The following is a 25,791-nucleotide window of genomic DNA, read 5'->3' as shown; positions in this document are numbered from 1 at the left end:
CTCTGATTTTGGAGTGGCTGACTAAATACACAGGATAGTCTGCTAAGCAGAGTATGGTCAGCACTCTTTGGATTATGTACCCCATTGAAAACAATTATTTTGACTTTCATTGAAATTATGCTTGATAAAATTTTTGAGCTCTTTGTGATATAAAACATTTTAATGTTTTTAAAAATTGATTAATTCTGTGCGACAGTGATTCAATGGTCTAGTTCTAAGTTCAGTTTAATTCAGTACTTATTTTTAGATGTCACACAAGATACGTACTTGGAAATGGAAGGAGCTGCATCATTGGCTTTGCCTACTAAATCACGGTGCTTGTTTTCAGTCGCATTCACTGATTATGCAAATGTTTTTAATTGAAATTTTGCTAATAAATTTCCATCCTGCTGCGTATCGGTCAGCCCGTCTTTCACACCAATTGAAAAGTGTTACATTATTCATCCTTTCACAAATGAGTTAAAAACCCCACTAAAACTCTTTCTCTAAAATATTTTTTACCCAAGCTTTTAAAGTTTACGCATAAGATAGTTGTTTATTTTTTTTCCTGGTGTCACACCTTATATTGATTTTAACAGCAAAATCACATCACAATGGGAACGTTTCCAAATATCCATTTTCAAAAATGCTCAAGTTTCTTAGCGATTTCTCTCTCATTCACTGTTAAAATGCTCTTTGGCCTTGAAGAGATAGTTTAAGTATGTTATTCTTATAAAAGTATCAGCCAAATAAAGCAGCTCCTTAGCCCCTTGTCTTGACCAAAAAAAAAAAAAAAAGCGTATTTGGAACACTTGTCATTTTATAAAAGAAAAATGTGCAGCTCTTCTTTGAGTTCTACAATTCTTATAATTAGTTTGCCATCATATAATTTGGAAACCTCTCATGGCTCAAAATGTCTTCCTGATTATTCCCCTTCTCATTATAAACTGTTGTCAGGATTCTTCTCTTTAAGATACTAGAATCTGTAAATTCCTGGCTGGGACACATTAATGGGGGTATGTAGCAACACACTGAAAGTGAACAGAAGAGTGAGGACTCCTCAGGAATCTCCTACCTTCCCTCACGACTCCTGGACACCGTACACGGCCATCAGACGGATGAGGGTGCCATTAGATACAGGAAAACTTAATATCTTTTTCCATTAGATACAGGAAAACTTAATATGTTTTTCCTTTTCAGATTAAACACATAGGTTTTGATAGTTTTGTTCTGCGCCCAGCGGATGATTATGTGCCCCATACTCTGGAGACGAGGGCTCCACCAGTGTTTTTCTACTCTGGCTGTACATTAGATCACCTAGGGAGCATTATAAAACCTCGGTCACTTCCCAAACCTATTAAATCAGAATCTCCAAGGGTGGGACCTAGACATGTATGTTTTTTAAAGCTCCCCGGGTGATTCCAGTGTTCAACCAAGTACTAATGCTCCATACCACTTAGTACTACTTAGACTACTTAGTGCAAGGATTACATCAACCCTCCCTGCTGTTCTTCTTTTCATCCTCCTGGCTCTCAGGGCTGCTGAGTGCCACGAGCTGCAGCTGTGTCCCGAGGGGCCTCAAACCCCCTGATGGAACCCTTACTGCTGTTGCATGTCCCAGGGAATTTTATTGTGAACAGAAAATAACATTTTCTTCATCTGTGAAACCAAGATTGTAGTTAGGCCTGTTCTTGACCGTTATGCTTTATTTAGCAGAGCAGGGAACAGAGTGTGGTTTGGGTTCCTCATTGCAAGATGAACTCATGCTGTTGAGGAAAAGCTGGGAGTTATGGAATGACTACCTCAAACAAAGAAAAGTGTTGGGCTTCCCTGGTGGCGCAGTGGTTGAGAGTCCGCCTGCCGATGCAGGGGACACGGGTTCGTGACCCGGTCCGGGAAGATCCCACATGCCGCGGAGCGGCTGGGCCCGTGAGCCATGGCCGCTGAGCCTGCGTGTCGGGAGCCTGTGCTCCGCAACAGGAGAGGCCACAACAGTGAGAGGCCCGCGTACTGCAAAAAAAAGAAAAGTATTGAGTTAGAAGTATGGGGAGGAGCAGAATCAAAAAGGCCCATTATTGATAGTGTTGGTGGGAATCTCTGTTTTCATTTTATTGCCAGCCCTTAGGTAGTCCTGTGCCATCAGATGAATAATAAATTTTGAATAAAATTAACACCTTTATGATTCAAAGATAACACTTATAGGCTGAGTTGGTATTCAACCCTTACCCATTACGCACTGTACCAGCATTAAAATTTTGTTAAATTATAATATAGTCACTGCCCTAAGTTCCTTGAGTGACTCCAGCACCTGGGACATTCTTGACCTCTTCACGGTCCAGGAGCTAAAAGGTTGATGTGAGGGATGGCAAGGGAGGTCCAGAGCTCTGCTCTGTTCTGTTTGAGCAGTGTCCATGCCATACCACTGGATAAATTCTTTAATTTCACCCTAGCTTATGTTTGAATGTGTAATCGTAAGGGCAAGGCACCTCCGCCTTCTTTAGTCCAATAACTCAGTTACAGAAGTCAACAGTTAACCTATACAGGTTAAGAAACCAGTCTAATATCATACCAGAGGCCCAGCCAGACTTCCCAACTTCCTGGGCAGGACTGTTTCTTCTGTCCAGTACTGGTCATTTTTTCTGCTTATCCTCGGTCTTGTTAGGTCACATTTCTGGACAAATGTATCAGAAAGGAAGACAGTTCACTTTCATGGTGGAATATTTATTGAGCAGCCCTAGCATTTTGCTAGAATGTAAGGAATATTAGACAGTCCCTACCCTGAAGTAATTCACAGCATTGTTAGACATTCTGAACATACAGACATGGAGCACTTACATAGCAGTGCCAGGCAGTATATAGCTTGGTGCCCAACAGGTGTTTTATGAAGACTATACATGCCCCAAGAAGATAAGAATAATTAGGAAAGGCTTAAATGGGAGGGTGGATAGGATTCTTGGAAGACTGAGTCCCCACTACACATCCTTTCTTCGCCAGATCTGTAGGTTAGCTTTTTAATTAAGGGCTTCTGCTATTTGTGACCAGTGATTTCCTTCATAAATGCAAGACTCCTGTGCTATATTTACTGGCTGCACACTTAGATCCACAGATGCAGAAACCGTGGATGCGAAACCCACGGATCTGGAGGGCCAACTGTGTTCATTCACGGTTCTACATCAGCGACTTGAGCATCCACAGAGTTTGATATTCAAGGGGCTCCTGGAACCAGTCCCCCGCAGATAACGAGGGATGACTGTATTGCTAGAAACTTTCACCTCATACCAAAATTTTTTTATCTCTATATAATTCATCCTTATTAAATCAGATATTAATGAACAGACAACAAAAAGAGAACACTTTAACAGAATGATAACGATGACTGTATTGCTAGTTTTCTCCTCATACCAAAATTTTTTGTTTCTATGTAGCTCATCCTTATTAAATCTGGTATTAATGGAAAATAAAAGAACATTTTCATAGAATGATCATTAATCCAGGTAAACTATTCTGAAATTGCTATGTGTGCAACGTTGTTTTTAACCTCATTCCAGCACACCAGCTCTCTCTCTACTGCCGCTTCTCTTTGTTTTCTCTCCCCCTCAATCTTCCGTCTTAGGTTAAAAGAGATGAATTTCTCACTTTAATTCATTTTCCTAGCAAGAGATCATTTTGATAAAAGATGTTGAAGCTCTAGAACGGTTGATATTTCCTACCACCAAGTGAAGGGAATTTTGAAATATATGTAGATGGTACCCACAGAAACTGCAGAAGGGAAGAATGTGGTCATCTTGTGCTATCTATAAGAAGAGGTTAGTGACAGGTTATCTTCCTTCTGAGAGTTGTTTTCTATGGAGGTTCCTTGGAGTGAAGATCAGAATGTTATCAGAGATGGATTGTAGATCAGGTGGCACAGTAAAAAGGAAGTAGGAGCTAAATTTAGAAATTACATGAAAGCTTTTCAAAGATAGATATGAAAACATATAAAAGAGGCAGCAATATGCATTTTTATCTTCCTGAAAAAGCAGTGAAAATGCTAAGTCTTTTTGAGTTATATAAAGATTGATTTGGTTTGGTTTAATTTCACAACCCATGTGCTCTGTCACCAATCAGATTTTCATGGGAAGCTCACCAGAATTTAAGGGGAAGAGCACATCTGGGTATACAATATTCGATAAAATCCTCATGCACATCTATTTGGGTGTCTAAAAAAAGGTTTTAGTCAAGTTTTGATCTTTGCATGTTTTGAAAACTCAACATTGAGATGAATACTGTGTAATGAGATTTGGATTTACCTATGGAGACAGAAATTTGTATGTGAATAAAGTTTAACATGCTGCTATTTGGAAAAACAGTTTTAACGGTAAAATGATCACCAGTGATCACTGTAATTATTGTATAATTTAAGTAAGAGTTTAAAATAGCATTTCCTTAAGATATCAAACTGTTAGTGCTATACAGCATGTTGGTAGGAATCATGGAAATTATATTTTTGAAATAGATTCCCTAAAGTTGAATCACCGCCCATCCCCCCACCTCCTCCCCACCCTCGCAAAGGGTTAGTTCACGAAATGTAAGAAAAGAGCTGGGTTGAAGGTATTGCACCGTAATTCCCCTTGGATCATATCTGAAGTACAAACTAAAGGCTGCTTCTGTGTACCGAGCCATTAGTGTGTGCTTGTTACTGTGCTGTTTTATGTATAGTATTACATTCAGGCTTTATGACAGTGCTGTGATGAAGGTATCATTATCTCAGATGAGGGATAAGGAAATTGTAGCTTGGAGAAGCTCCAAAGCAAGTAAATGGGAGCGTGGATGAAACTGAGTGTTTGACACCAAAGCCACAGACCCTTCCTTAGCTACTCACGGTGCATCACACCTTATTGACGGTCATGACCACCTGTAACAACCCAAACCATATGGTACCATTTTCCACCTAACACATGCCCTGGTCCCCTTGGTTAGACCGGGGTAGATTGGAACTCATAACACAGACATTCACAGTTCAGTGGACCCACAGTGCTAGTATGTAACTTAAAGGGATGGTGAGGGGGAAATACTGGAAGATCACAGGTGCACAGCATTTTTCAACGGATTCTGACCAGGAAGCTGAGACAGTGCCCACTGGTGAGCGTCAGAATGTAATTCTCAGTTCCTCTCATGCAGAGTGTATAAACATCCTTATCACACAAAGAATGCAAGGCTTACACAAGCTCTGCGGGAGTTGGGGGTGGTGGGTAGGGTGTAAAATCAGATTTCTTCAGGGCCAGGCAGGTAATGTGAAGCTGGACACGTTCTCTTCTTCAGCACAACTTAGTTAATTAGGTAGGGAGTTTTGGCATTATAGGACAGAGGATATTGTTCACTTCCGTAAAGAATCATCCCCTCTCCCTTTATTGTTGACAACAGTGAGGGACAGATAGTAGCTTACGAGCTGCGGCCTCTTGTCTTCTTGGAATATGGGCATAGTGTTGCTGGATCTTACAGTTTATCAAGAGAAGTAGGAAATCTATTTTTCTGTTTAATGGAAAAGTTCTCAATTTTAGATGTTGGCCACTTTAAAAAAAATTGTTTGTGCTAGACCAAGCAGGTCTCCAGACCGTCAGGTCACTTCTAGTCTTCTTGATCCCCTAGCCCAAGTCTTCCCCATACAGAGGTCGACCCTGCGTCCTAGTTTGCCCGAGACACTTTCGCTTTACGCCTCTTGTCGCAGCATCCCACTAGTTGAGCATTTGTTCTAGTTTCTCATTTTTTAATGAAGCATTCTTATTAATAGCTGTATTAAAATAAGCCAGGATGGATTTGGTAGACTTTCACTTAGTATTTCCAAATTCTGCCCATGCAGTTGAACAGATTCCTCACTTTAGCACTTGCTTAAATCTGAAAGATGTTCCAGCTCTTTTCCAAATCCTTCCCAGATGCAATGTAACTGCCTCTCTCTTTCAAAGACAGCATGTGGGCACTCACTGCTAATATGGAATAAACGTGGACAAGAGAGACCAGGGACAGCCAACTCCTTCCAGTGTCTAGGGTGGTAGGGAAGGATATGTTGCTGCTGCCTTTATCATCCGTTTGTTATTAGCCAGTCATGCTGTGCTCTGGTCTATAAGTTGTGAGGAACAGTAACGCACCAGATCTTCAGTGAGCAGGGTCAGTGGAAAATTGTTAGGTGTATGTGAAATTTATATGGAAAAATCTAGGTTGAGCGGTCTTGCCACAGTGGTCTTGCCATGATAGCTTTTGCTTCCATGGTTTTATCATTTGTTGTTTGGTGTAAATCTATAACTGTTTGTTTTATTGTCTGATAATGATTTTATTTTGTAATAAATTCTTCTGGCCACAGTAACCTTTTCTTTTTTAACCCGAAAATGCATATTTAACAAAAAATTTAATACTGAATTTTTGTTTCTCAAAAAAATGAATGGTAATGTATAACTTGTACAAAATTGTTGATGTTTAGCAGCATCCACCATTATACCCAAAGTGATATCATCAACCACACAAAATTCAAATGACACAGATCTGCTGAAAAAGCGTCAGCATCTACTTCAAAAGTTAGCTGTTATATTCAGAAGATTGTGCCCAAAGATGACATTTTAGCATGGGCAGCTGCAGGAAATGCATTTTTATATTACTCTGTGAAGCATGACTTTTCATTTAGATCGAGTGGCTTTCCTTCCAAGTTAACTTGGTTCATTTTTTATTCCAAGTTTTCTTATTCGGGTGCAAAAAAATGAGGCAATAATTATTCATCTGTTAACTCCCTTAGCAGAAGGAACTCTTTGCAAACAACTGATGGTTTGGTTTTCTCCCTCTTTTAATTCATGGAATCAGGGTACAGCTTTTGATAGTTCATTTTGATAAAGTGAAATCTCTCACATTATTTTGAATACTATGAATGTTTTTGCTTCTCTATAAAATGTTGAAAATAAAAATATTTTGTGGTGATGATATGAATGTAGTGCTTAATGATGCACAGTGTTACGGTAAAACATTTATTAAGTTAAGAAGCCTATGGAGCAGAAATGTACTTGCAATTAGTTATGACTCACACACAGTCATAATTGCTTTCAAACAAGCTGTGATAATCTACCAATCTTGAGTTTTGTTTCCTAAAGGTATCTGTGAAAGAAGAATATTATGAACTGATAAATGAGATACTTCCTATGAAAATATTTGAACTGAAATATTTACAAATTTGCATTTGAAAAAATAGTAGAGTTAAGAATACCTCCCATTTAGCAGAATTTGTTTTGTGCTTACCAGGTATTTCAGCCCCTAAGAGAGAATATTTTTCAATTAAAAATATTAAGGTCTATAGAGAAGGACCCAACTGAAAATGTTACAATTTCAAATTTATTAACCTAAAATGGTTAGTGCAATTTTGAGGACTATTGCAGGCAATTTCATGAAATAGTTATATAATATGTCCATAATGAAAAAAATACAGTCTTCTTAAAAACGTCAGGGATGTGATATTAGAAACAGAAATGGCTAAGAACATAACTAACATACATGAATGTACTAAAATACATGAATGTAAGAAAACTTCTCATTTTTTTTTTGCTTTATATGGATATATGAAAGTTATTTTTTAGAAAGAATTTTATGTTTGAAAACGTTTTAACAATACCAATATAATATAACTGATGTGTTGGTCAATAAATAATATTTCAAAGATATATAGCATTAACTATTGTTAATATTCCTTTTCATACTCCAGAATGTCATGTATACACTATAAACTGTCATACTCTCACTAGAAAGTTACCAGTTTCTCAACACTGGTCCAAGTAACTTTTTACAATTGATTCTTATCTGTAATCTTCCTGAAATTTGGGTCCTTTCTCAAAGTGACAAATTATATGTATTACTCTTTGCCCCCCAAAAGTGCCTAGCAAGATGTGGGTTCTCTTATTTCCCTTCCCTTCTTCCTATTCAGATTCTAGATGTTTCATTACTCTTCTTCATAAAACAGTTAGACATCATTGCCGTTGATTCTTTTTACATTCTTACTGTTGGAACAGTTTCTTGCTCTCTGAGTTAAAGAGGTATTTAGACAAGTGTTCTAGGAAGTTCCTTTTCTTCTGCAAAATTCTGGGGATACGAGCCTTTCGCTTTTAGTTCTCCTGACCAAAATTTCTTTTTTTTTTTTTTTTTTTTGCGGTACGCGGGCCTCTCACTGTTGTGGCCTCTCCCGTTGCGGACTCTCCCGTTGCGGAGCACAGGCTCCAGACACGCAGGCTCAGAGGCCATGGCTCATGGGCCTAGCCGCTCCGTGGCATGTTGTATCTTCCCGGACCGGGGCACGAACCCGTGTCCCCTGCATCGGCAGGCTGACTCTCAACCACTGCGCCACCGGGGAAGCCCTGAACACAATTTCTGAAGCTGCAGTGGTCAGGTTTCACAGTGGGTGTCCCACAAAGACTCTGCAGGACCATGAGATTTCCAGGTACATCTGGTACATCCCTTCATTAAGGAGCTTGTTCTTTCAAATTTTTTTTTTCAGCTTTGTCTGAATGTCTACCAAGCTAAGAAGGGAAATATTCTTGATCTGTTTTTCCTATTGGCAAACAAAATAAAATTCCAGACCAGCAGCAACACACTCCTCTGGTTAATAAGATTGTAGGAGCCCAGACATTGCAAAGGGCTAAAATGATGGTGTTTTTTCTGAGACATAATTTCAGGAAATGAACCACATGCAAAATGTGAACTCAACAATGAGAATGATGTGAATCTATAAGGCAGGCATTAGCCTGTTATGCCAGCATGGGGAAGCATCAGCCAGTCAGTTGTTTTGCTTGTGTAAAATCAGTCCTTACTTGGTTGTTGGGAGTCTCAGTCTCTAGTCGGTGTTTTTCAAAGTGTGATGCACGGGAACACCAGTGTCATCCACTGATCTGAGGGGGAAGCGCTGCCATGGTCATACGGTAATGCCTCCACCCTTACCCTGTGCTCATGGATTCCTAGCACTGTTGTCTTAGTAAAGGTTCCGAGTTCTGCAATATAGACCATCTGTTTAACTTTTTATAAACATCATGCTCTACAGTTATCTGACTTTGGCTCTAGAACCCACTTTTCAAAACAATAGCCATTAAAATCCCAAGTAACTAATGGTCCTGAAATATTCTTTGAAAATAGCCATACAAGTATGTCTAATTCTTTGACTCTTAATAAATACGTATATCTTTAAAAGAATCTTCTAATTTCTTCTTTATCACTGTGACTTTGAATTAACTCTTTGAAAATAAACTTTCTTGTAGTATTCACAATGTGTGTGTGTGTATTACCATCATAATCATGAAGGTGATTTCAAAGAGTGCACAATTTTTTATTTCATCCCAAGATTTTACGGACCTGAGGGCAAGATTCTACATAATGGAACCATGTAATTACATCAGTCAACAGACTCTTTGGAACTGCTTGGTGTGTGTTATGCCCTGGTGCATCAAGCTCTGACCTACAATGTCATTGATCCTGATAATTATGACATGGCCTACGAACATGAAAAAGGAAAATAATAAGCAGAGGACTAAATAGAAAATATTTGCGTGAAATTTATAGTGGTGGAGCCAAGAAAGAGATGGAGTTCTTTAAAAGAAAAAGAACATTTTAAATAATAAAGGAGTATTTTCTCCATCGAAGAAGGAATCTGCTATATGTTAGAGATTAAGCAAATGTAGCTTATAGCGAAGCAAAACCAAAAAGAGAAACAGATTTTCAGCAAAGTTTTTGCGGAAAGGCAGTGTGCCTTATAGCCATTGATTACCTTGGTGAATGCTGTAATAAAGATTAAAAATAAAGCTCTAACCTTAGACAAGCAGATCTAATAATGATAATAAATCAATTTGTAAAATCTTAAAGTAGAATAATATGTGACAGTTTAATAAACTTCCTTATCTAATATTTTGCTATCTGGGATATTTTATTTAACACAAACTATCTGCTTCATCAGTGTCTAGTGCATTGCCTGACATATGGTAGAAAAGTATTTGCTGAGATAATATTTATTAATGGTAATTTTGAAATAGCTCAAGATTTCATAGTAATTATAATACTTGTTTTAGGTATTTTACTAACAATTCTTATAACTTTTCTAACAGCCCTAAAATGAATTATTTTCCCATTTCATAGATGAGGTAGCTGAGGTTCAGGAAAGTTGAGAGACAAGCCTAAAGACACAGGGCTGGAATGTGACAGTTATGATTGAAGCCCAGTTTGATCTCAAGCTATTGTTCCCTGTCCCTGGCAACTATTTACTTAGCATTTACATTGTATTAGGTATTGTAAGTAATCTAGAGATGATTTAAAGGATATGGGAGGATGTGCGTAAGTTATATGCAAATACTATGACAGTTTTTCGAAGGGTCTTGAGTATCTGTGGATACCTCCTCTGTTCTTGTGATACCAGGGTAAAGAGGGATGTGGATGCTTTAGCAAAGGAGAATCAGTAGATTCCCTAGCACTGAAAGAATGCACACACAGGATTTATCATCTTCATCAGGGACTTCAAAAGGCTGTGTCATGTAGTAATTTGTAATTTTGCTGAGCCATGAGTTGAATCATAAGTGTGGAGAGGCTGTTCTATAGGAATGAGTCACTGGCTACGTGAACCCAGCCAACAGCAGCTCGGTGTGACTTTGCTGTTCTTTGTCATTTATGCAGTAATGACCATAAGAAAATGCATCAACAACTGTCACTCTTTGTTCAGTGCATCTTAATGAATGAAGGTCAGCTGTTCAAGTTGTAATGAAGTCAGAGAAGGCGAAGTGGTCTAAGAAATGATAGTTCTCGCCCACATTTTCGGTAGGAAATTTTAAGGGGTGTTTGCAAATTTGAGGACCCTTTGAGATCCATTATCCAGGCTGGTCTCTAGAATGTTGTTTCACATTTGAGCAAATAAAGGTGGGTGATTTGCCTAAGGTTACAGAGCTGGTAAGTGTGTACACCACACGTTTTATGTTTCCTGTGCTATTTTCCTTTTCTTCTGCTTTTTAAACAGTTAGCAGCTTTGGGTGTTAGGTCTGCCTTTAAGTGTTTTACATCCTTTCTGTCATTTAACCATCTAAAATAAATGCCATAGGGACTTCCCTGGTGGCGCAGTGGTTGGGAGTCTGCCTGCCAATGCAGGGGACATGGGTTCGAGCCCTGGTCCGGGAAGATCCCACATGCCACGGAGCAACTGAGCCTGTGCGCCACAACTTTGGAGCCTGCGCTCCAGAGCCCGTGAACCACAACTACTGAAGCCCACGTGCCTAGAGCCCACGCACCACAACAAAGAGCAGCCCCCGCTCGACACAACTGGAGAAAGCCCGCGCACAGCAGTGACGACCCAATGCAGCCAAAAATAAATAAATAAATAAATTTAAAATAAATGCCGTATACCCTGAGAAAACCATAATTCAAAAAGAGTCATGTACCAAAATATTCATTACAGCTCTATTTACAATAGCCAGGACATGGAAGCAACCTAAGTGTCCATCAACAGATGAATGGTTAAAGAAGATGTGGCACATATATACAACGGACTATTACTCAGCCATAAAAGGAAACAAAACTGAGTTATTTGTAGTGAGGTGGATGGACCTAGAGACTGCCATACAGAGTGAAGTAAGTCAGAAAGAGAAAAACAAATACTGTATGCTAACACATATATGTGGAATCTAAAAAGAAAAATTTGTCAGAAGAACCTAGGGGCACGACGGGAATAAAGATGCAGACCTACTAGAGAATGGGCTTGAGGATATGGGGAGGGGGGAGGGTAAGCTGGGACAAAGTGAGAGAGTGGCATGAACATATATACACTACCAAACGTAAAATAGATAGCTAGTGGGAAGCAGCCGCATAGCACAGGGAGATCAGCTTAGTGCTTTGTGACCACCTAGAGGGGTGGGATAGGGAGGGTGGGAGGGAGGGAGATGCAAGAGGGAAGAGCTATGGGGACATATGTATATGTATAACTGATTCACTGTGTTATAAAGCAGAAACTGACACACCATTGTAAAGCAATTATACTCCAATAAAGATGTTAAAAAAATCAAATAAATGCCATTGTTACCCCCATTTGACAGATTAGGAAACTGAGGTTTAGAGATGTTAAATAGCTTGACCCAAGTTCATGCTCAACTAGTACTGGGTGGAGGTGGGATTACAACAGAGAGATCTGATCCCAAGGTCCATCATTTTACTCTGTATTTCCTTTGAGTAGAAAACGAAAAACGTCTGTTTTTTTTGTTTGTTTGTTTTCATAACTTAGAATCAAATGCCAAAATGGAAATAAGCAACAAGGAAAAAAAAAAGGATTGAGAAGATGTGCACCTTCGTTCAAGATTAAAACATACTCAGACAGCAGTTCAGAATTTTTCTAATTCAGAGCCCCTCTGTGTGTGTTGGGCATCCTTTCAAACAGAGCAGCCCTAATGAGCTGAATATTTGTGTCTAAGAGCTTCAAAAATGTGGAAGTTACCATTTGGTTTTCTACTTCTAGAGTGTAGGAACCGGAATAGGTGTGACATTCCAGCCTAAAGCCACCTTGAGCTGTTAATGAGTTTTTGAAAATCCTTCCAAAGTGACTATAAGATCTTTGTTATTTCATCTGAAGGCTTGGCCTTCTGTGGGCAGGGTAAGACTCACTGTGGTGGGAACTCAGTTCTTCCTTCCTCTTGCTGAAGCAACCTTGGAAATATCAACACATCTAAGATTTACCTGAATTTTATGACCACCAAATCACCAAAACAAGACATTACCACATTGGCACATCCTGCGGTTTCCATGTGGTCTTAACCGAAAATTCTGCCAAGAGTTCCTAAGAGTAGCTACTTAGTTCTCACAATGTTCCCTCTGAGGCTTGCCACCAGCTTGCTAAGAATTCTGAAAGCTAACTTTCATTATTAAGTATTTCCATCCAGTGTGTTCAACTGTAACTTGAAATGAAATAGAATTATATTTTGCATTTTGTTTATATGATTAACACATACCTGTTTTGCTTTTCTATTTACAGTGTTCAAAATAAAAAGGGTAGTCAATTGTAACTTATTTATATTATTAGAAATGACTTATTTCCTTTTCATCATAGCCTTATTCATTAGTAATTGTTTAATTTCACGTAATTACTTGTGATTTTTACTACTTCACATCTGACATTTGGACAAATAGAAAAGGGTCTAATTTATCTTCCTAGTCTAACACATTGTACTAAAAAATATTCTTTCCACATACAGAATATTTTTTACCAAAAAAATGAGAGGATTGCACTTCCATTGAGGACCTTTGTATAGGCAATGTAAAAATTCTGTATTTTATAAAATGCTGTCACACTTAAATAACTTGAGAACTTCAGGTGAAAGCTCTTACATAGATGCAAATTACAGCTGATTATATTTGAATGTCATTTTACAAAACAGCAAGGGTGGAATTAAAAAACAAAGCTTAGTAGGCAATGAAAGTGACTTAGAAATTATGACCTGGATGAAGGCAAAGCGGTGATCTTGTGGTTCTTGAGGCCAATATACTTTCATAGTTGGTGGAGGTTGATTATGGTTCATAGCTGAGATTAATACTGTAGCTTTCATTGTGGAGGTTAATTTGCAGTGAGGGTCAGCATGAAACTTCCTCACTAGACTTTTTTTTCCCCACAGTTAAAAGAGAGGGCCATGTTTATTTTGTCTACTGAGCCTTTGTTCATCATCTTCATCTCTGCCTGCCAGCCGAATCCTCTCTTCTCTCTGACATGTTGTCTGACCTCTCTATCCATACTGAGTTCTACTTTCTCAACCCCTATGTAGCATTGCCGATGTACAGACTTAACCATGTTCTGCCCTTTATTGTCAGGCACTGTTTGAAGTAGTGAGGTCTTGTTTCAATAAATGATATATTATGTGCTCCCGGAGGGACAGTGTTGTAACTCCTTGGTGCTCCATGCATTCTAGATGTATTTATTTACAGTCTTGCAGTTTATGGCTAGACAAAGCCTTAGGGAGATGATTTGTTTCAATTGCATAATCTTGTGGACCAGGAAAATGAAGCTCTATAGAGGTAAAGTAGTTTCTTCTAAGGGTTATGGCTTGTGTTAGGGGTAAAGCCAGGCCTAGAATTTCGGTGTCCCAATTTCCAGTTTAGTATAATTTCCACTCTTCCTTCCTTATATAGTTCATTCAACGACTATTTATTGAGCATCAGGGGCAGGCAGTCTGCTAGACCCTGATACTGCAATGCCGAGCCTGTCTTGGAACTTATACAGTGATCAGGGAGAAGGATACTAACAAATAGCACACAAATAGATGCACACTAGCTACTGAGATAAGTGCTGTTAAGGATTATGTGGTTCTGAGAGAGTAGGCAATGGATGGAAGATTTCCTTGAGAAACTTGTCTTTGACTTGTAGACTTGACACTGTGTTTATATGTACTTTTTGAATGCACTTAAATTAGACAAACATTTGTTGTTGCTCACTCTGTGCTGGGCCCCAAAAGAAATTAGAGCCAGTAAGCTACAGCCCCTTCCCTCAATGTATAGTCTAGAAGACGATAAGCCAAGAGGTAACTATCATCATAAAGCAAAATGTAGACGTTCCATGGTTCAAAAGACACAAAGCTCACATTTTGGGGGAGAGGAGGAACATTAGGAACATCTTCCTGTCAGAGATGGCATAGGATACGGCCCCTGAACAAAAGCTAAAGAAAGGCCTAGAGAAGGCCTTCCAGATGTAAGAAAAAGCAAACCGAGATGGAACAAGATAAGAAATTAGAGGAGTTTTCTAACAACAGAAAGTAATCTCATTTTACAGGAGCAGGCTTTTCGGTTACACAACTGTTGAAGGATGTTGTCTATTGAAATGCCCTTACAGTCCACTGCAATTAAAGCTGGAAATGCAAATGTTCCCTCGTTTCTCCTCCTGGAGCACATAATCCTGTGCTTTGGTTGGTTGCCGGCTATATGGACTGTTCCCCCCAACTCCACCCCTCCCCCTCCGTGGCAACTCCATCTAAGTCTTTAATTGCTATGTTACCTAGCATTTCACTGGGCTTCAACAAACATGTAATCGTCATAGTAAAAAGTGTCTGCTATGTGGAAACTGTTTTCTCTGGCATAAGTTACCTTCTCTAGAAACAGAAACAGAACTCCTTCCAGATGACATGGCTGGCCCAGTGTAGTGAGTATCAAACTCAGTTTTTAAATACTGCCTACACTAACCTGTATCATCACGTAGCTTTTATGCAATTCAGAGAGGTCTCAACCGTTTCTCCCTATGGACGGCATAATAGTTTGTCTAAATATTGTTGTAGGAAAGTGCTGCAGATTTACTTATTAGCATGTGTTAAGTGGCCAGCTGCTGTGTGCCAGCTTCTGTGTAGGACATAGTGTTATTGGTCAATCTTATTAGGGAAGTAAATGGAGGAGCAGATGAGTGGTACCTGATCCAAATCAGGCACAGATATACTTTATCGTTTCTAGCATTGCCAAGAATAAAAATCGGGGATATTTCATGGAAAACTCTAGATTTGGGGCTTCCCTTGGTAAATTGGAAAATCTGGCAACACGGGGCCTATATCCCAATGGCAGCAGTTAGTGGGAGGTAAATAGCGGCTGTCCTCTTTAATTAGGGTGTGTGTTTCTCAGTGTGCTGTAGTCCCTATCACTCCCTGTTGCCTACATCTAGCTTGTTTTATTCATTTCTGTGGCTTCCTGGCCCTTATAGTGCCCCTTGCTTTGGAGTGCCGTTGCCTTTCTGGGACCCTTCTCTTTAGTTTCCAGTAGCAATTTTCTGGCCAGCCAGACAATCAGTTATGACCACAACAGCTAGTGTGTGTGTGATGCTTAATAGTTCGCAGTGGTTCTCGAACTTTTCCATGTATCAGAATCATCCAGAGGGCCTGTTAAAACAGGGATTTGCTAATCAGTTTCTTATTCAAAAAGTTTGAGGTAGGATGGAAGGATTTGTATTTTTATCACATTCCCAGGTGATGCTGCTGGTGTGTGTACCGCCTTTTGAGAACCACTCAACTACTGTATTGTAGCACAATAGTAAGTCACGTGAGCTTGTTGGGGCAGGATGTTCCCCACCAGAGATAACATTTGGCAAGATTAAGCAACTTATCCAATGTCATAAGAAGCAGCAGAGTCAGATTAAAACCATGTCTTTAGAGTATATCCAGCAGGAGACCATCCCGTACGTCCCTGTTCCTGCCCCACATCTGCCCTCCAAGAGGCACAGAATCCTCTAGAGAACGCTGTAAAACAGACATAGCCTCGGGGATTCTAACTGAGGGTTATACCACGGGTGATCGTTGTCATATCTCAGGACACAGAGAGTTAGCCCTTGTTTGTATTCAGTGAGCAAGGGCAGAAAGGCGAGGTCAAAGCTTGACATCAGGCATACCTGTGAAGGTATGAGACATGCCTGCTGGGCAAAGTGCAGGAGGCCCCACAGCCAGTGTTTCGTGCTTGAAGGAGGTCCACTTGAGCAGGCAGACGGCAGAGCAGGTGGGACAAGTACAGTCTTTGGTATCGACACGGAGCAACAGGTGCTACAGAGCCAGGCGGAGCACAGCACTGGGGATTCATTGGGGAGCCAGTGATACTGTTTTCAAGGGGGAGCCTCATGGGGAACTGTGACTGAGGTAGGCCCACCTGAGGTCTGAGACTTGGGAACAGGACTTCAGGATGGCAGGATTGCTGGTGGGATAAGACAGATTGCCTGGGCAGGGACTAGGTACAGAAAACAACGATAGGGATCCGTTTTCCAAGGTTGGGGTGCAGGGCAGAGCTATAGGGGTTCTCACTTACTAGATCTGACTGTCAGGGTCAGAGCAGAGCTAGCAAAAAAGGTGGTTTCTTCAGTCTTGGCATGTTGGGCTTCTTAAAACTTTCTCTAAGTCAAGATTAGTCTAATGACATGGGGCCCTTCCCTCTTACGGGATGAGAAGGAAGATAAAGATGGGGAACCAGACAGGCCTAACGTGGATTAAATTTATTAAATTCTATCTGCTTAAAACTCTATGAAAAGAATAATTGGGTCATCATGTAATCAAGATAACCATTCACTGACCTAGTTCAGAAGTTTATCTGTACAAAATCAAGACTGTTGTAACAAATTATCAGCCATGTGTCTCCAGTTTTCAAGATAATTAGTTATTTGTTGATTTATATATTCATGTGCACATGTAATTTACATGTAAACTACACCCATGAAAACCTATTTTGTTTGAGATTGTTAGACAATGATATATTCTGGTTAATTTGGGGGTTGACCATACAACATTCTGATTTCAATCTTGTTGAAAAATTTTTTTTAAATCTTTTTACCTCTTTCCTGCTAAATGTTGTATAATGAAAATAACAAAGTCCTTTTTCCTTGTTAAAAAAATACTGAATAGCCTCCTCAATCTGATAGTGTAGATAAGGCAGCTATAAAATAAATATTGGCAATTCAGGGGTGTGGAAGTGGAGAGGCACGCCTACCACTGCTCAGGTTCAGTCGTTAATATTGACTGTTCTTCTGTGGGTTTACCCCTATCCCAGAAGCGAGCCATAGAAACTAACCCTGATTAGTTGAGGAGTCTGATTGAGCTTCTGCTACTCAGTGAATACCCAGCCCATGAGAACACTCAGGGCTGGGTATATTATGCGTTTGATTATTATAAACACAGAGGGGATACGTGTCTCTTTTTTCCCTTTAATAACATTAATTGTTTTAGGATTGTGATCATCACCTGTAAACAGTCATTACGTGTAGCATGACATCCTCATTGTTCCGACGGGAACCAAACACTCTGCTTTCCTCTAGTCAACTTTAGGTAGCCTCATGGTTTAATCTAGAGGGAAAGATTTGGGACTGGGTTTTATCTAAGGAAAAAAAAAAAAGAAGCATTACATTATTATAAACCAGTTCAAAAACCAGTATATGAGGAAAGACCTCACTTGTGCACAATGTAATGTGCAAACCAAAGGCAATTTTCCGCGATGGAAAGGAGATTAAAACTTTTTTTTTTTTTTAAACAGGCTCACGCACAATTAGTTCGAGAAGTTGATGTGGAGAAGGTGTCTGCTTTTGAGAATCCGTATGTAGATGCAATAAAGAGTTTATGGAACGATCCTGGAATCCAGGAATGCTATGACAGACGACGGGAATATCAGTTATCTGACTCTACCAAATAGTAAGTATTCCTCCAGGAGGCCCTTTGCATCTTTCTCTTTACTTTCATGTGCAGGTGCTCTGCAGTGAGACCTTCTGTGTTCTGTAATGTGTGTATTGTTATCTGATTCTAACTGCACAGTTAGGAAGTATAGGTATTAAACTTGTGCCAACCTCATAAATTTCAACTATATTGTAAGGGACTGGCATGATGAGTCAGGGAGAGTATTTTACTGTTTTCTGTTTGAAAAGCAAACTGAAGACTCTAGGAATCTGCATTCACTAACCTGTCTCTTTCCCCAAATTGTAAAGCAGCAGTTCTCAAACACATACTTCATTGTGCTTTGAAATCTTGTAATAATAATTTTTAATGCAAATGTCGGATCTTACTCATATGCTGGAAAACACCTACACACATTAAGAACCGCAAACAAATGCGCTTGATTATGGCTTCGCAAACATCAGACCTCCTGGTTTCTAGTTTCCAGGCACAGAACCTTGACTGCTTCCTGGGAGCCACTGTTATGTTGATGGATAGATTTGCCTTTGCATGAAAATTGCGTGGGAGTCGAATTTTGCATGCATTCCCGAATTATTTTGCGAGCTGTCAATCAAAATCATGTGTCCTGGGAGAGATTTGCATCCTAGAGAGCTTTGTTAGTTCTCTAGATTAAATCTTGCCTAACAGAAAGAAAGTAAAGCTCTGGCAGTCATTGGATTAATGTAATCAATGTGGTCAGCAATGTAGATAATTGGGCGCCTGAAAAATGGATTTTTTTTAGTAGTATTTAGCCAGATTTCTGTCTACATTAATTATGGTAACCCAGCATTTGCCTCTTGTATTGGTTCTGGGCAGACAGAAGAAAGGGTGGAAAATATTCAGCAGCCTCAGGGCAGTTCATGTGTTGAAATGACCCTCTGGATGAGAGCAGGACCATGGGGAAAATAAGGAGCCCCATAGGCTGATTGGCGTCACTCAGCAGTGCAGAGGACATCCAAGAGCTGTTTGGCTCTGTTTTTGAAGTAAAGTGGATCGTGCTCTTACCCTAGTTCTAGGCATTTGTATAAGATAAGTTATGATTCAGGTTAGCCAAAGAAACGTTGACTGGTCAAAACAATTCTTGTATTCCTAAGGTAAATCTGAATGACGTAATTCTGAAATGTGACGTGGAACACTCAGGAACACCGTGTCTGTCGTGTTTAAGCTAATACCCACCACTCTGGGCCTCTGAAATGAGCGTTTCCTCATTCCGTACTTCTTTTGTCCTTCTTCCACGCCTTCACGGAGCCTTCCACACTGCCTGTCCTCAGTCTTCCTCTTCCGTGTCTGCCCGCCTTCCTTCGCCCCCTTCCCTTCCTCCCTCCCTCTCTCCTCCCCCCGCCACCCCCCCCCCCCGAATTCCTACTGTGTAAGTTCCTGTGAGTAGAGAGATGAAGAAGATGCGTTCAGCTCTGATGTGTTCCAAATTCTGCCCCCTCAACCTTTGACCTGCTGTCTTCCTTTTACTTCCTGCCCCCTCTGTCTTTGTTTCCTTTGCCATTCCAGACTCCATCCATCTCCCCCACATTGCTGCTGTGCTTTACCCCTCGTTCCTGTTGCTGCTCATTATGTCTTCCGCTGTCCGCCCTCACCTCTGGTTCTCCTTTAACTCCTCTTCACTTCTCACTTTGCTATTGTGACGTCCCTCCTGGTCCATTATAAAGTTACATACACAAATAAATCCTCCACCTCTCATCATTTCTAACCCCCGTCTTTTTACTTTATCATAAATCCTGTCTCTCCCCCTCCTCCTTACCTCTTCTGTTCTTTACCTGCCACCTAGATCTGTTCTCCCTACAGAGAGGTCTTGCGACTAGGGTATCAGAGCACCAGTGTCCCATAAGGATATTGCTTACCAGGGTTGGGGCCCCACCCCCCTTAGGAAATGGTTTGCCTCCTGCTCCTGGGATAGGCCCTCAGAGAGATTCCTGTTTGCCCTGAGGACACCTGGGTCGGCTGCTGCTGTTGTGCTCTTGAGGCAAAGCTCCACCATATGTCTGGTGACATTCCTTCAGTTTAGATTTGTGCATTCCCAGACAAGTACCCATGAGTTGCTTTAGGGCAAAGAGCTATCCGCAGCGGTTTCTCCAGGCCCCTGTTAGCACTGTGATGCTGGGAGAGCCACCATCTTAGAATTCTGTCGCACAGCCTGCGTCTACCGTAAAAACACGCCTGCTCTGTGGGCACATCCCTCATGTTAGAGCTGAAGATACGGGGGCACCTGGGACAGGCTGATCTCAACTCCTTCGCGTGATTATTCTTTAAACAGTCCTACTTTCCCCTGATGGGTATAGGGAGAACTCGATTTTCTAAACTGTACATCATATGGGTATATAAGTGCATGCACACGCACTTTTTTCTTTTTTAACCATATCTTTATGCAGAAGGAATAAAGTAAATTATATGTCCTTATACCCACATTTCAGTGTGCATCTTTTTGAAAATATAGGACATTTGCTTACATAATAAATAATACCATATTATACCTAAAAATAATCAGCCGTCCTTTTCATCATTCCGTACCCAGTTCATATTCATATTTCCCACATTCTTCCAAAATGTCCTTTAGAGTCAGTCGATTTTAGGGCTACTCATTGCATTTGGTTTTTATGTCCCTTAAGTCTCTTTTAACCTAGTAGAGACCTGCTTTGTATTTCACTGGCATGTCGAAACGATTGGCTTGGATTGGGCCTGATTGCTGCCTCAGAGCATGATTTAACTTTCTCTTCCGTCTCTTGGATTTTCTACCAACTGGAAGTTGCATTTAAAAACTTGATTAGATTCCAGTTAACCATTGTGAGTAGAATACACTTTAAGTGATGTCATACACTGGTTTACCCATCAGTGGTAAGTTAAGGTTCACCACAGTGTTAGGGCACTGACAGCCTCCATTATAAAGTTATATTTTTTTTCCTTCTGCCACCAAAAGCAATCTGTGTGGTGTTACTTGGTCATTGTGTAATCTCCAGTTCCCCGTCGACTCTTCACATGATCGTTTTAATTCCAATCAATAAGTCTTACCTGGTTTAATAATTCCATTAGGATTTGTAAAGGAATGATTTTCTGCTTTTATCATTTGGTCTTTGTTGGCATTCTTCTATGAAGTAGAAGGTTTTCTGCTCCACTGGTGCTATTTGCTCATCCTGAAATACATTTTCTACCAAAAGGAATGTGTTTCATTCAGTCTTTTCGTTACAGTAATTTGTTACATAGGCTAAATAGATGGTGACTGTATAACTTACGCAAACCAGGACATTTTGAGAAGGAAGGGGTTACTGTTAATAATTGCAATGAAATAGCAGGCATAAACTGGGAATCTCCTAGTCAAACAGGGGCATTTGGTCACCTTAGCTAAATGAAACCTAGGGAGGTGTTTTGGTTTTTTCCCCTTCGTTTTCTCTAGAAGACTCTTGTTTACCTTCAGGGAGTAGAACCAATCTATTCCTGCCAATTATGTAAGTTGTGTGTGGAAACCTGAGTTAGCTGACTCCATCCATGTTTCTGATCTCTAACCAGGATGTTTCAGCACTCTTTATATTATAGATCAGGGCCCAAGTAGCCTGGCTGGCCTGCCTTTAATCCCATTGTGCCGGGAGGCCAAGTATTAGAGTCACTTTATTCTTCCCCATCTTAGTCCCAGGCATTTTCCTTTTCCTTAGCCAGGAAAACCTTCCCAGCACAAAGATAAGACCAGTGGCTTTTTGGATTCACCCATTTGCTGCCGTGTTCCACATGTTCCCCCAGTGTGGTCCAGGGAACGCCCCATGAACTGCGGGGATAGTACTGATGAGGATGTAGGTCCCCTGTCTTGAGCATCACTGATTCCCAGTACTGAATTCATTTTCAAAGAGTAACTCAGAATAATTCCTTTTTCTGCATTCGAGACGGTTGTTACCCCTTTTCCTTTCTGACCTTTGTGTACATTCCACTGGTGTGTCTTTTAGTATTTTATCCTGCCTCTGTTACTTCATGAGGAAGCATGTGTTCTTTCTGTCTTTATAATTAAAATTTTAAAAACTTTGCTGATATTCTGCACCTAATTTCTTATACGGTGACATCACCTTACAGAAATCTTTCTGAATTTAAGACCAGCCTCCTTGAGTACTGACTGTCTTTCTTGTGGTTCTTCAGTTTAGATTTAGGGAACATGTAGATACCTAATCTCTAGCCGTGTGAGAATCCGTGCCTGCCATGCCCATCTGCTTACAGTTTTCAGCTTAACAACAGTTCTCTCCAGGACCCTGCTGGTTGTGAGAGTCAGTGTAGGCCACTTGCCAGGAATACTGAGAACAGAGGCCAGGCATGCCTCTCGTCTTTTCTATCTGATGAGCTCCTATTTATCCTTCAAGACCCAATTCAGGAGTCACACCCTCTGAAAGTCTTGCCCAACACCAGAGAGAGTGAGTCACTGTGTCATGTATCTTAACACTTGTACAAATCTCCTTTGTATCTGGTATCGTGTTTACCGAAGTGTCTCTCTCCTCTGCCCACAGTGCCTAACATTGACTGCTCACGTTTGACCTTCACAAATGATTGTTCCATGAAATCATAGATGGGTAATTTCCACTGTTTCAGTGACCATGATGTAGGCACTATCTGTCTTTGGCCATTATAGACGAACTATGAAGTTCCAGAGCTAAAGGCATTTAAGTCTTTTTTCCTGCTGTTTTTGAAGATCTGGCATGTGGAAAGTTCTGTTATCAAAACAGCTGCCATTTGCTGACTACTTCCTGTATGGTAGATTCTGTGCTTAGTCGTTTATATGCAAAACTGTAGCTATTTCTTATTATCCCTATGAAACAGGGTCTCAGAGAGGTTGAGTGACTTGTTCACGGTCACACAATTAGTAAGTGATAGGAGTAGGAACTGAAATCAGATTTGCTGCCTCCAGAGCCCAGGTTTTTAACCACTGTGAAATCCAGCCTTACAGAGGATGGATGGATAGATGGATGGTTGGATGAATGAGAGAGAGAGAGGGAGAGAGATAATTGACAGTTGTTAGATATATAGATGATAGACTAATAGATAAAATAGCTCTGATTAGATAAATCACTTACCATGAAAGATACAAATTATTTATTAATCTTTATTAACGTTGCCTATAGGTAGCTCCGATTTACTGGAAAACACACCCATCAGGGTTTTGATTATCGTCCACAAAATTTAGCCACGTTTAACAGTATATCGATCGTTCATACAACATAGAAGATATTCTAGGTCACACAGAATTGAGAAATATTATTTATTTTAGTCTACAGTCTTAACCCCTTTTCCCATACTCCATCCAATAACTTTTTACTGGAGTCAAACTAGAGCCAATAACTGATTTGAGCTTTCGTTTTTCTACTTTGATTAGCCAACTTGCTGATCATAATAAACAATCGGATGGCTCAAAGGACAGGCAGCGCTGGTAGAAACAAGGAGATGGGAAATTCCAGACGACGGATAAGCAGTTTAGGATAAGTTTGCAATTGGCTTTAATTTGGCATATTCTCCCAGTTCTATTTAATGAAAGACTAAAAAAGCATTTTAAGGTGCTGGAGAGTTTTGTAGATTCCCTTATTACCCTTTTTGTTATTGATTTTAAAAAGTCTGAGGGCTCTGAATATCTTTAGGTAAAGAATACAATAAACAGATGGCTGTAGGTTTTTGGTTTTTTTTTTTCTGGCTGGGGTTCACCACCTGCCTTAATATACTGAGATGTCAGGTCAAATGAGTTCACTGCCTACAGTACCAAAAGCTCCCTGACATTAGCCAGAGAACACAAATCTCAATCAACTTGGCATATAGTGAGAAAAGTCCTCACACTGCAGGCTTTTGGCAAAAGACTGCTGTATCCTTGTTCACCTTCAGGGACCAAGTAATGCCTAATCTTGCTTTACTGAAGTACCCCTCCAGGGATTTCAGTAGATTGGACACCTTGAAATTTCCTCATGTTCCACAGCCCATGAATCCAAAGTACATGAAAATTGGCTTTTGGGCATAAGTCACATTTGGAGTTTACTTCTAACTTCATGCTTAAATTTTTAATTTAATTTAAAAACGCACAAGGAATTTGAATGTTGGATTTTAAATGCAAAGCGAATTTTCAGAGGTAGGTTAGCATATCGGCCTGCTTTGGGGCTGAATCCTTCTTGAAGAAGTACCTTGCTAAAAATTAGTTCCTGACTCATGAGCCAAGTACTTGAACCTGAGCGTGTGTTATCTCTAACTCTCACAGCCATTCTAACTTTACTCTTTATCTGACTATTAAAAAGAAGTGTAGGGCTTCCCTGGTGGCGCAGTGGTTGAGAGTCCGCCTGCCGATGCAGGGCTTACGGGTTCGTGCCCTGGTGCGGGAGGATCCCACATGCCGCAGAGCGGCTGGGCCCGTGGGCCATGGCCGCTGAGCCTGCGCGTCTGGAGCCTGTGCTCCGCAACGCAAGAGGCCACAACAGTGAGAGGCCTGTGTACCGCAAAAAAAAAAAAAAAAAAAAAAAGAAGTGTAAGCCTACTGCAGGCGTTGGGAGGCAGACGAGACATTGTGTGGTGAGACCATTGGGTCAAAGTCCAGCCTTCAATGGAATTGCGGCTGCCATTCCTCACCTGTGGGGCTTCTGACTACGTAAGTCTCACTGGCCTCAGACACTGGTGTCTGTTCTGTAACCTCTAAACTCTCTTCTAATTCTGAAATCCTTTGATTCTCTAATAGTAGAATGCCTTTATCTGAGAAACCATTACCCTATGCAGTCAAGAGGAAACCTGGTACCCCCCAAATTTACCTGGAAATGTAATGAACAGAGAGATTATTCTCTACATAGTTAAATGACTAAAAATGCTGTCTTGAGCTCAGAAGAGGGTATTGATCTTGCGTATGTTTGCTCTTTTTTAAAGAGTGACAATAATAACATGGAGTGGCCCTTTTATTTACCCGCGTGACATATTTACTTCTATTTTTGTTTTCTTTTATCTAATGAGCCATATCTCCTAATAACCTTTATCTACCTATCTATTTATTTATTGGCTGCATTGGGTCTTTGTTGCTGCTCACGGGCTTTCTCTAGGTGCGGTGAGTGGGGGCTACTCTTCGTTGCAGTGCGCGGGCTTCTCGTTGCGGTGGCTTCTTTTGTTGCGGAGCAAGGGCTCTAGGCACGCAGGTTTCAGTAGTTGTGGCTTGCGGGCTCTAGAGTGCAGACTCAGTTGTTGTGGTGCAGGGGCTTAGGCGACATGTGGGATCTTCCCGGACCAGGGCTCGAACCCATGTACCCTGCATTGGCAGGCGGATTCTTAACCACTGTGCCGCCAGGGAAGTCCCTCTCCTAGTAACCTTTTGCAAGAATAAAACATACCCTGTATTTGTCTTCCACGGTGAACTCTGATGATTCTAAGACTTGGTCTCTAGTATTCCTTTTTCAGAATGCTTGGAGCTGTTAGAGGTGGTAAGGCTTAAGCACTGTAACCTTCATTACAGAGATGTAGTAGGGAAAGGGGTTTGCCTTGACCCCTGTTCGTCATTCATTCACTCTGCTTGAAGGGCAAAGTGGATGTGGGAGACGCTTCACTCTGTCAGTTTGCTGCTTGCTCATATTTCGGCAGAATGTTTGCACGTTCAGTGGTTTGACCTCTTCTTTACAATCCTTCCCACAATCTACTCAGGATGACATTG

The 25,791-nt window shown here is 40.6% G+C and overlaps 1 protein-coding gene across 6 annotated transcripts in view; it reads left to right on the top strand.

Annotated features, from left to right (window-relative positions):
* Positions 1 to 25,791, top strand: part of LOC307189266 (guanine nucleotide-binding protein G(q) subunit alpha) — a 441,007-nt gene that overhangs the window by 332,649 nt on the left and 82,567 nt on the right. For all 6 annotated transcript variants that reach the window (XM_079927177.1, XM_079927176.1, XM_079927174.1 and 3 more), the window contains one exon: positions 17,974 to 18,128. In XM_079927177.1, the coding sequence (XP_079783303.1) occupies positions 17,974 to 18,128 (155 nt within the window). The remainder of the gene's footprint in view (positions 1 to 17,973; positions 18,129 to 25,791) is intronic.

The sequence above is a fragment of the Stenella coeruleoalba genome (assembly GCF_951394435.1).
Source record: "Stenella coeruleoalba genome assembly, chromosome: 7".
Lineage (NCBI taxonomy): Eukaryota > Metazoa > Chordata > Mammalia > Artiodactyla > Delphinidae > Stenella > Stenella coeruleoalba.
This window is presented reverse-complemented; position numbering and strand designations above follow the sequence as displayed.